General features: G+C 40.7%; 1 protein-coding gene across 4 annotated transcripts; it reads left to right on the forward strand.

Moving 5' to 3' along the window:
* The first annotated feature begins 56 nt into the window (after window positions 1-56).
* rbpms2a (RNA binding protein, mRNA processing factor 2a) lies at window positions 57-10,526 on the forward strand. Of its 4 annotated transcripts, none has more exons than XM_040045527.1 (8): window positions 63-486; window positions 2,750-2,827; window positions 4,176-4,214; window positions 4,457-4,519; window positions 5,478-5,628; window positions 6,457-6,620; window positions 8,358-8,430; window positions 9,447-10,526. In XM_040045527.1, the coding sequence occupies exons 1-7, from the start codon at window positions 223-225 to the stop codon at window positions 8,421-8,423; spliced, it is 825 nt and encodes a 274-aa protein (XP_039901461.1). In that variant the 5' UTR covers window positions 63-222; the 3' UTR covers window positions 8,424-8,430; window positions 9,447-10,526. The 4 variants fall into 4 exon arrangements, with proteins under 4 accessions (XP_039901464.1, XP_039901461.1, XP_039901463.1 ...); XM_040045528.1 differs by having other exon boundaries at window positions 65-486; window positions 6,457-6,605; XM_040045530.1 differs by lacking the exon at window positions 4,457-4,519 and having other exon boundaries at window positions 57-486.
* The last annotated feature ends 868 nt before the right edge of the window (window positions 10,527-11,394 follow it).

An 11,394-nucleotide genomic window follows, 5' to 3' on the forward strand; every position in this document is an offset into this window, starting at 1 on the left:
GAGAGAGAAAGACGCGCTCCAATGAGGAAAAAGTTTACTTGTTCTTCCTCCGCACAGTCCCACAGCTGAGGGCATTGATGTGAGCGCGGAGGCTTTCAGTTTTTTTACGCGCACTTCTTCCCCCATCTCTCACCCTCACACACGGAGCACAAATCCACCTTCTCACCTTTAGTTTAGCGCGTGTCTGTGTTTCCTTTTTCCTTTTCCTCCTCCCTTTTATGAATGATTCTCTCTCGCAGTGTTGCTGTTAAACTATCCTCGGATACTTCGCCGTCCTCGTCCGCACAGACTCACCTCGGCACATCTTCTCTGCTCAAGTTCAAACGCCACCAGGACTTTCACTGCAGCTTCAGACGCACTTGGGGGAAATATCACTCGACGAGGAAAAACTTGATACTCTGTGCAGCAGCAGCAGCCGACGCGACCGTCAACATGAGTCTGAAAGCTGACGCAGAGCCGAATAACAACGTTTCCATCGAGGAGGAGGTGAGTTTAGCCAAAGTTGTATTTCTTCTGCGCGCAGGGCTGTGACCCGGTCACGTTCACGTTTAATGAAAACTTTGTTTCCGGCCGCGCATTCAGACTTCTCCCAAATTATCTTTTACGTTCTTCCAGTCGGTCCCGAAGCGCTTTATGATGAACAAAAATTAAAGGGGCATTGCCGCGCCACCTGAGGAGCCTCACAAAGTTGCGCACACGTTAATATTTTCCAAATGGTTACTTGAACGCGTGGTGCTGTGAGCTTCAACTTTCACTAATCCTAGTTTTTACACGTTAATATTACCTCTGTTTGCAGATTGTTAGCAGCAGCGTGCAAAGACTGTTAAAAATGACCCCGTCTGTTTTGAGGTTTTTTTTTTCTCTTCATATCCTTGGAGATTCTGTGAATTTGTGAGACATGCAAGCATGTCAAATCTAACAATTTGTCTAAAAAATTAGGCTTGGAAATTAAATTTGTCTTCGAAATATCCTGTAGACGTTTTTTTTTTTTCTTTGAAAGCGCAACTAACTTGTTATCATTTCATTTATTTGTATTTATGCCAGTAAAATTCATATTCATAGTGAATAGTGTAGCGTTTTTCTTTTTTGCACCCCCCCCCCCCTTACAAAAATCTGCCATTGTCATTTTTGTCACCATAAAACTGGAACCTAAAACAAAATGTTGCAGTGTGATATTTATTTTCAAAGCCCTCTTTAATTTGTTTTAATTTAAATTATTTTCAGCAGCCACTCTTGTGTCTGTGTGGCCAGCTATATTTCCTCTTTAATGACTCCTTATAGCGAGACACTGAGGGGAGCACCAGGCCTTTTGTTCCTCCTTCTTTGTTCCCATTGTCTTACAACAAAGCCTTGAGTAGCCACTTGACTTTTTTTTTCTTTCTTTTTTTTGTTTGCAGCCCATTTTCCTTTAACATTTTTTCTTCATAATTAGGAGCAAAGAATACATTTAGGAATTTTTCCTCCTAATTCTTTGTTTGTTTGTTTTTTTTTTAATTTATTTATTTTTTTTGGGTCATCTGTTGAATCCTGAAAAAGCTTCATTGTCAGTCATTAACAATTCTGCTTGTTTCTGGAAATCGATCTGTGTAAAACTGATTATTGTGAATTTTACAGAAGCCACACAGGGTGCACGGGCTTCCTTGCAGCTCCAGCTCTATGCTTGCCGTCTTGGAGGCACTGTTGGTGAGAAGCTGGAGGATAAATTAAAACATCTCCACTGAGTTGTGTCCAGCTGGGCCAGCTTTCAGTCGCTGTATATGCTGACTTGTAAAGAGCTGAGAATTGCTGCTGTGCGGCACCTGAAAAATGCCGGAGGGCCGACAGGGTTGGGGCCGCGGGTCAGAGGAAGGAAATGGTGTCACGCTGTGCACTGTTGTCCAGTGCTGTTCCTCTGGCAGCCCCATTGTACTGTGGGCCTTCCCACCGGCTGGGAACTAATGGGTCCTCACACCGCCCTGTTCATTTTCCTGCCCACACTGGATTATACACAGCACTAGTTTTCAGTATCTGATCAAGGCAGGTTCAAGGCTTCTTTCTTTTGGGGGGGGCACATGGCCTTTAAGATCCTCTACAGCTTCACGTTCACCATTTTCTGTGTAACATGTTGGAGAAATGTACGGCTGAAACAACGCTGTACTCCCAGTTTTCGCTCATCGATGACTCATTATTCCTGATTCATCATTTTGTAATCCCTTAAATAAAGCGGAGCTCTGTTTGGGGTTCTGGCGGTTCCTGACTTGAGGTTCGAGACCCAGCCAAGGGTTCACTTGTTAATTTTCAGAGGTCACAGCATGATTAAGACTAACATAAAAGGGGGAAACTGCAGTACAAAAATGACTTTCACATTCATCAGTGGATAATTGTAGGTCTTTGTGACATTTAAAAGTAATGGTGTCGGGAAGATTTGAGGCCTCTTGTTGGCCAGATAAACTGGAAGTTGAGACTATTGGCCTAAAGTAACATCTACTGAAATGTTTTTTTCTTGTAGTACAACTTTACACTGCAGTATTTCAGCGTTTTAGCCACTGAAGTAATTTAGGAAAGGTCTGTGAAGCTCTTGCTACTGGAACAGCAGACCCATAATTGTTTTAAAGGTCAGTTCAAATTTCCACGGTCTGAGCTTTCTTTTGGTATTTGGTAATTATCAAGGTTTTTTTTTTTTTTTTTTAAATCTTTTGAGTGATAAGTGGTCTAATAAAACACAGAAAATTTGCTAATGTGATCCCCCTCCTTTCTTTTTTGTCTGCAGGTACGAACACTGTTTGTCAGTGGCCTACCGGTCGATATCAAGCCACGGGAACTTTACCTTCTCTTCAGACCTTTTAAAGTAAGTTCTATAGTTTCTAATGCAGTTTTAGGTACATGTGATGGAATTTGTGTTGCACATCGTGAAACTGCACTGGTGCATTTGGGTAATATCAGCTGATTGGATGTGGATTTGTCCCTCTACTTAAAAATCAAGGGTAGCTCCTGCGTGCCAGGCTCTGGAAGAGACCTGTGGACACTTTCTATAAAGATTACCTGCATGAAAAAGTGAAGAATCTCTTCAAGTGCCTATGAACAGCCAGACCGTACTGTGCTTCTTTTTTAGTGTAACTAAGCCCACCCAATTCCTTTCTTTCTAGTCCAGATATTTACATATATGGAAATGAGGCCACATTATTGTTCACCCATTGCTGTTTTTTTTCCTGACGGGACTCGAGTTCCATAAACACCCCTCCCACCCTTGTCCTAACTAACCAAATTGGAAGTGGTATCCCTCGCACATGGATGGCCTTGTGGAATGTGTAAATGAGTAGCTCTCGCGATTGGCCAACCAATTCTCTCCATGACCCAGCTAGCCCACTGTGTAGGGAAATTTTATTTCCTCTAACATTTGTGCATTGTGAAACACCGATTGTACTTGTAACACTGCTTTGTTTTGGCCCCTTTTACATCTACAGTAGGCAAACACTGCTCATTGTGTACTGATAGGGTTAATCTGATCTCAGTTCTTACATTCAGGACTACATTTAAATAAAGACTTTGTGTCCTTATACTGGCACTTCTAAAGAGAAGTGCTGTAACTTCACCTATTCTGCCTCTTTTCTTGCTCTGAATTACTGAAACTGAGTCTGGTTTGGACTGGTGCTAAAGATTTATCATAGCCACTAAAAGTTGTTTAATTTTCCATAGCTGTAAATCAGGTTTAGGAAAGATCCCATTTATCAATAGTTTAGTCAGGCAAAATTCCCCTTCATTTCTTAGTTAAAACAGGAGTAAATTCCTAAACCTTGTGCTGTTTTTGTTTTATTTTTTTATTTTACTTAAATTGGCTTTATTTGGAAGTCATGCCCAAGCTGTTATTAAACTAATGCAAAAGAGAATCTTGCATATCTGATAGCACATGCTTGGCCTATTACAGTCCTCGTTTTCCTTTGATTAGCTTTGGAGACAAATCTGACTCAGTATTCTACATGTAGTCAAACTGCAGAAGGCTTCACCTGTTGCAAATGTGCATGTAATTTGATTGTGACAAATGTAAATGAAACTGTCACAGAGTGTGGGATGGTCTGCTGCGGAGCTCAAAGTGAAGGTGCACAAAAGCAGACTTCTCTTCATATAGTGAGACATTCATGCTTGACTTCCTGCATGTGACTCCAGGGTGGATAATTGGCTATCTTTCTTCCCCGCAGGGTTATGAAGGGTCACTGATTAAGTTAACATCAAAACAGGTGAGATGCCTTCATCATTGCTTTAATGCCATATTAAATAAACTTGCAGGCTGTGTTGGCACTAGTTTTCTTTTTAATTCGACAAGACACAGAAATTCCTACTTCATCAGGATCATTATATTGTGACGGCAAAATAATGAGTGTGATATTTGAAGAAAATGATGGTGCTTGTGTGTGTCAAGTTGTAGCTTTGTCGGCACGTGTTGTCACAGTGCGTGTTTCCTCCCTTCTTTCTCTTCCAGCCTGTCGGGTTTGTAACCTTTGACAGTCGGTCTGGAGCTGAAGCTGCAAAAAATGCACTAAATGTAAGCAACGGCTTGTTTTTACAGTCTTCTGTTTTCCCTCTATTTAATAAAACAAATCGTAAATGGAATTAGATTTGTTCTAACCTTTGCTTTAACCTAAGAGAGTGATTGGGACTTGAAAGTCTTTTGGACCCTTTCTTAAAAATTTCTCGAAGCCAACCCATTTTGTCTTTTATAATTCAATGGCAGGGCCATTTTTGGAAAGAGGCCAGAATCCCGTAGCCTTACGGTAGTTTACTTTGACCTTGATACACATCCTTCTTAGTCCTGTGTAGCTTTCCTCATTTTGCATATCACTGCTTTTACTGTAATACTTGTTCTATAGCCACATGTGTAGTGTTTATATGGACACATCTTCTGTAGTGTAACTCTTATTTTTGTCACTCAGTAGCCCACATTGGCAGTATCTAACACTTCTCTCTCATAACCTAGCATTCCTTATGAGCATCACCTCTTAGACACATCAGCAGTCACACACAAACACACACATACACCAAAATACTACTCACCTGCATGTGGGCACAACGCTTAGGGCACAAGAACACAAGCAGGGTCAAACCACAAACTTAAACACTCAACGTCTCACCACTGGCCCTTTTCTTCATCCCCGTCTCCTCTGAGCTCACGTGACTGATCACCCGCGGTCGCCTGCGCTCTCCGTTTTTTGTCATGAGGAGAAAGAGATGCAAGCGTGTTTGAAATATTTCAGAAGTGTCCTTCAATCTGCCCTTATATTGACGTCTTTTTTTGTGAGTAGTTTTAGTTTAGTGACGTTGGAGCGGGTGTGTTAGCATCCCAGTGAGAGTAGTTCGTTCAAGGGAAGCTTGAAGGATACGTTCTGACTATTTAAGCTCTGCTTAAGGAAAGGGCGCCATGTGAGACTGAGCTACAGCCCCGCGAACTGAGCCCACCTCCCTTACGATACTGTGTCCCTCCCTCCCTCCGTCTCTCCCCCCAGGGAATCCGTTTTGACCCTGAAAGTCCCCAGACCCTGCGCTTAGAGTTTGCTAAAGCCAACACGAAGATGGCAAAGAGTAAGCTGATGGCCACACCGAACCCCACAAATATCCACCCTGCTCTAGGAGCACACTTCATTGCACGGGACCCATGTAAGTCTTACCGCTGCACCACTCTAGGCTCTCATCCACTCTCACCCTGACAATGCCAGTACATAGCTGTCCTTGTTGCCCTTTTCTTTAAACAAATTTTGGATATTGTGGGATTTTTTTATTTTTATTTTTTTTAGGCAAATACCTGTAGGTTAAACTTCTAACAAATGAAGGACTAACTCACCTCTGCATGCATGCGTCATCTCAAGTCTTTTGACAGCGGCTTTGCTTCTGTCCAGCTGGGAAATTCCACCCTCAGGTTTTAGTCAGCAGTCATCTCTGCGCTCTTTGCCTGAACACCTCAGTGATTCTTTAGGGTTTGACAAGAAATTTTTTTTTTTTTTTTAGATCCTCTCAGATCATATTTTCCCCACTGATTTTTTTTTTTTTTTTTTCTTCACAAAGGGCAAGAAGGGGAAGCAACAGGACTAAAAAAACATCAGTTCACAAAACATTATCAAGCATTTTACACAGTAACACTGCATTGTTGCACTTGCAGCATCCAGACTGGATCTTATGCTGATCTTTTATACTAGAACTATTAGTTTTGCAAATTGACCCAATGCTAAAGTTAAGTGAGCTAATTTGCAATCAAATTGTAGTTTGTCTGATTCACATAGAAAATGTTTGTTTTTTGTTTTTTAAACGGTAAAACTTTATTACTTCAAGAACAATGACTGTTAAAAAATTGGGTCGATTGGGTTTTTTTTTTTTTTTTTTTTTTTTTAATGATTGGGTTTTTTAAATATATATTATTATAAAGCAATGACGAAAGCCACTAGAGGTAGGTCAGTCAGCTCTGTTTCCTTCCACCTTGTGCTTCCTCAGATGATCTGACTGGGGCAGCACTGATCCCAGCGTCACCGGATGCGTGGACTCCTTACCCTCTGTATACCACTGAGCTGACTCCAGGCCTCCCTCACGCAGCCTTCACTTACCCAGCGGCCGCCGCTGCAGCCGCAGCCCTCCACGCCCAGGTGAGGGACCAACCGGTGTGTTTCTTTCTTCCCTTTTCTTTTTAAACATCCCCATCTGTGAATTCTGTTAGATTAATGCCCACACTCTGATACAATGCTGATTATCATAACCTAAAATTCATGATTCTTGCACAAGTGTTAATTTCAGTTTGTCCATTTAATCTGTAAAATTAAATGTGATCCAAAAATGTAAGAGCTTGAGATTCAGGATCCAGAACTGTGCTGCTGAAAGCAGAGGTTCAGTTTCTAGAAACAAACCTAGTGGTCCTCTGAGGTAATGCAGTTACAGCATCGGCATGCGTTGCTTAAAAGGATGACGGTATCGAGTCTGAGTTGAGGTTGTCGGTGCAACTTTGTAGTCCTGTCAAACGGTGAGCCAAGATCTTTTTTTTTTTTAATAATAAAAAGATGTTTTAAAATGGGAAATTCTGGGATCAGGATCATATTTGATAATCCCCCACAGGGCAATTTTTAAATTGTTAAAGGTTTAGGTTCTCATCTATGGTTATGCATCAGTGGAGATTTGTGCATTTTGAGTGCAACCTTTAAATACAGTACTCGCTTTAAATCTTATGTTTTTGATCACGAGAGATACATTTTTGTGGATGTGACTTATAGCATTCTGTATTTGCTGGGGGGTTAAAGATGCACATACTAATGAACCTGTGATTTGGTTTTCAGCATGGAATAACGCTGTAATATTAAACGCATCCATGTGAGGCTAAAGTGTGTTTGATGCAAGTTTTGCATTTACAGTAGACTGTAGCTGGAGTCTGGTGTTTGGGGGGGGGGAGGAAGGAATCTGGTTTTTAATCTCAACTCTATTTCTGATGAATGGAGGATGAGGAATCTGTACAGAAATGGGTAGTGTTTACACTGTAAGCTAATTGCACTCTATTTGCTAGAGCAATAGTGCAGCCAGCTACCAGGGAGTAGGCAGGGCTTTTAGTAACAATAGCAATGGAAAATATTTCTCGTGTTGGGTCATTTAAAGTTCATTGTCAGCTAATGCAGTCGTGCAATAGGAGTGCAGGGGAGTGCTAGACTGTAAAGTAGGCAGCTATTACTTTGGCCATCTTGTCACACACAGAGGGCTCAGGAATGTAAGGCATTTGCTTGGAGAAATTGTCGGACCTTATGGCCTTTTCTGGAGGTGCCAACTTACTGTCTATGTTCCTGCTGGAAGAGAAACTGAGTGGGTAGAAACATAAAGGAGGGAAAAGCTTTTAATTGCATTCTGATGAAAGATCCCCTAAAATGCCGCCGATCCTAATGCTCTTCCACTGCCTGGCTTTTTTTGTGTTTTATCTACGACACGACCAGAAAATCCTCGACATGTCTCCAAACAAGTGTTGATAACTGCAGAACTATGTTGAGCATTCTGGCCGTGCAGTTGTGGCCTATAACAGTTTGTAGAAACAGGAGGCCTCATTTTCTAAGGTTTAGTCACAGGTAAGGAAAGGTACAGACATACCAGCTCCTACCCTGTGGAAATGTTTAACACACGGAGAAGTTCACCTCTCCACATTTCCATGCCTGTTAATTACTCCAGGACTTGTCCTGAATGAGCAGCTACGTGACCCACATTCCCATGGCTTCAGTGACTAGGGCTTAAAGGGACACTCGGTCCTCCTAAACCTGCCTGTAAAAGTATCGTTTCCGAGTATTAATTGTTAATCTGCAGAATTGTAGATTGAAGCACTGAAGCCTGGTTTTGGTCTGGTGTACATGACTGTGTTTGTGTTTCTTTAGATGCGCTGGTACCCTACTCCCTCTGAGACTTCCCAGCCTGGATGGAAGTCCCGGCAGTTTTGTTAGATATTTAGTGAGTAACCTTTGGTCAAACAGTATTTTTAGAATTGTCACCGTCCCACTTATTGCTGCTAGCCTGATGTCATACATACTGAAACCTGCATAATGACACATCATAATTTATAAGTAAACACAGCACAATAAAAAAACACAAATGCATATGCCTGAATATCTGACTAGCTGTTAAAGGACAGGGCTGGCAATATTCTGATTTCTATTGCCAAAATCCAGTAAGACGTTAATGTAGCCAGGACTTCCCGAGCCTTTCTGTAACTCGGCCCCAAATTATTTCTTCTCATTAAAGATGTACATTTTTATAAAAAGGCTTCAAATTTGATCTTTTTATAATGTAAAATGGCTTCCTAAAACACAACTCTTATGCTTTTTGTTTCTTATATATAGTTTTGTGTATTTAAATGAATTTCTTTGCCCATTTGAAGCAGTTTTCATCTGTTTTAAGATGCTTTGCAGGGGTTTGAGCTGAGGATTAACATATTTGGTGCATGAATGGGTGTTTCCAGCAGAGGGGTATGATCGTTGTTGCAGAATAGGTGATTATCATCACACTGAACTTTTAGACCAGTGATGTAGTTTTTCTATTATAGGACTCTTGACTGGCTGACACTTTACCATGAACAGATACTGTAGGGTTTGTTTTCCCCTTCCTTTTGGGGTCAGTCTGCATTCTGCTGTAAATGTTTACTAATGCATCAAATGTCCATTAGTCCACAGCTGAAATGTCCCCAGCAAATGCACCAGTTGCCTCTGTTTGAGTATACAGGATATACTAGCAGTGTGTCTAGCAGTTTGGGTAACTGGATCATTTTTTTTTTTTTTTTTTTTTTTAAATGTCCTGTTAAGGTGTTTGACTTAAATTTGAACCAGTTGTTTTGGGGCTGAGCACCACAGATGGAAAAGGGAAGTCTGAGCACTCACACGGTCTTAGATCATTTTGGTTTTTTAAACTGGGAAGCTACCTGGCATTAAAACTGATAGTCTTGTCTGTCTCCTCCCCTTTTTTTTCTTCAGGCCTCTGGAAACCACACCTTTGTCCAGCTGAAGTGAGGTTTGCCAAGCTCTGCATTAATTTAATCAGTTTATTTAATGGACAAATGTGCATTACTATAAGCAAACAGTATTTATATCTCCTTCCGATTGTCTCTGGGGGAGCCTGAGTTAAGACCAGTTTGCTGTCGACAATCTGAGCTTATCCTTGGCAACTATTGTGGTACCATCTTAGCACTTCAAAAAAAAAAAAAAACCTCATGCAAAACCTTTTCAAACTCCATGGCTCATAATTGCTGAGGAAAATTGATGCATTGAAGCAACTGTTGTTAAGCTAGTCCTTCCCTGAGTTACCGCTGCTCCTGGGAGGTTTAGAAGCGTTATAAGTCATTGCATGTTAAAGTCTTTTTGGCATGAATTTAGAACGCAGAGTTCTGTGTATCCTAATTTTCTTAGTGTATGTGTTGCTGCTTTTCCTTGGCCTAGACAGCGAAATGTTTTGTTTATCTGTAGAACCTTGGTCTTACCTCTGTGAAAGCTAGGCTGTTGTGTAAATGGCTTATCTCGCATGGACCTTGTGAATGCATCCCTATGTTCTGACAATCCCAGTCCTTATGATCATATCAATGTTTGTCATTATTTGAGTAAAGGAAAGTACAAATATTTTTGTACTTTTTGCATAATGTATATTTATGCATTTTTGTGCAACTAAATAATGAACCTGTATAAGTTGTATGTTTAGTCGTCTCTTGTGTTTTTGGTGTTTTTTGAGCCTATAATCCTGTTGAAGTAGTTTTAAAGAAGAAAAAGTGCAATTTGTTTAAAGGGGAAGTGGGTATCTGTCAAAACATGGAAGTATTCTGAACGTGGCTTGTGCCATTCTGCTAAAATGAGATTGCTGTAAAATGATCTGTCAGAATGTGAAACTGGACTACAAACAAAGGGTTGCTTTTTTGGGGGGGTGGGGGCATTTTGAAATGGGAAGCAGGATTAGACTGATGGAGGAATTTAGTTTGTGGTTTAGAACCTGTTTGTCTTTGTATCTGCTGTGCATAAGATGTAAAAAATGATAATCCCATCTTATGAATAAAAAGTGAATGCATATATCTGGACATCTGTCATTTCTCACTGAGTCAAGTCGGTCGCTAAAGTTAAACGCTCCAACGCTATGCTAACTCAAAGAAACATCAGATGTTGGCATCAATAATTCATACGAACTTTTCATTTGTGATGCACCACTGCATTAATGTCTGTTTGCGTCATATGTGGAGCTGACCTCCACACTCTGCCTTCATTAGCTGCTAAAATGCTCTGCTCAACCTACCGTGATCCTCCAGGGACTCTTAAGCAACTCTTCTCAATAAGACCAGCTGCCTAATTGAAGTGGTGCTGGTGGTAACTATTTATATTTGACAATATTGTGCTAATTAAGCGACAGTGCCATGAAAAAGTATTTGGCCTTTGTTTGTTTGGGTTTTTTTGTTGTTGTTTTTTTGGGGGGCACATTTGTCACACTAAATGTTTCAGACCATCAAAGGAAAATTTAATACCAGGTAAATATGACCCTAATAAATACAAAGTGCAGTTTCTAAATGATTTTTAAGTGAAAAAAGCTTTTACAAACATTCCCTGGACATGTCAAATGTGATCGACTCCCATGGTTAAATGAAGATTTTGTTTTATCGTTTTCAATGGCCACACCCACGTCAAATTACTGCCAGACCTTCTGAATCAGTCAAAAATCAAAAATCCCTTAAATTGGAACCTGTCTGATAAAGTGAAGCAGGTTAAAGCAAACCAACACATTATGCTATGATCTAAATGAATGACCAGTAGTCATTGATGCCTGTCAGTCTGTAAAGGGTTACAAAGCAGTTTCTAGGCTTTGGGACTCAATGAGCCACGGTAAGGGCAATTATCAACGGATAAAGAAAACTGGCGAACTGAACTTTTTGAAAGGTTTGAGTTCTGC

The sequence above is a fragment of the Simochromis diagramma genome, unplaced genomic scaffold (assembly GCF_900408965.1).
Source record: "Simochromis diagramma unplaced genomic scaffold, fSimDia1.1 OVJJ01000079.1, whole genome shotgun sequence".
NCBI classification, from domain to species: Eukaryota; Metazoa; Chordata; class Actinopteri; order Cichliformes; family Cichlidae; genus Simochromis; species Simochromis diagramma.

What these genes read in the sequence shown, in the direction of transcription:
- rbpms2a (XM_040045527.1), top strand. Translation starts at nt 223, where the DNA reads ATGATTCTCTCTCGCAGTGTTGCTGTTAAACTATCCTCGGATACTTCG. An exon ending in CTGCAAAAAATGCACTAAAT is followed by an intron (nt 4,520 to 5,477) that starts GTAAGCAACGGC and finishes CTCTCCCCCCAG; the next exon opens with GGAATCCGTTTTGACCCTGA. An exon ending in CCCAGGTGAGGGACCAACCG is followed by an intron (nt 6,621 to 8,357) that starts GTGTGTTTCTTT and finishes GTGTTTCTTTAG; the next exon opens with ATGCGCTGGTACCCTACTCC.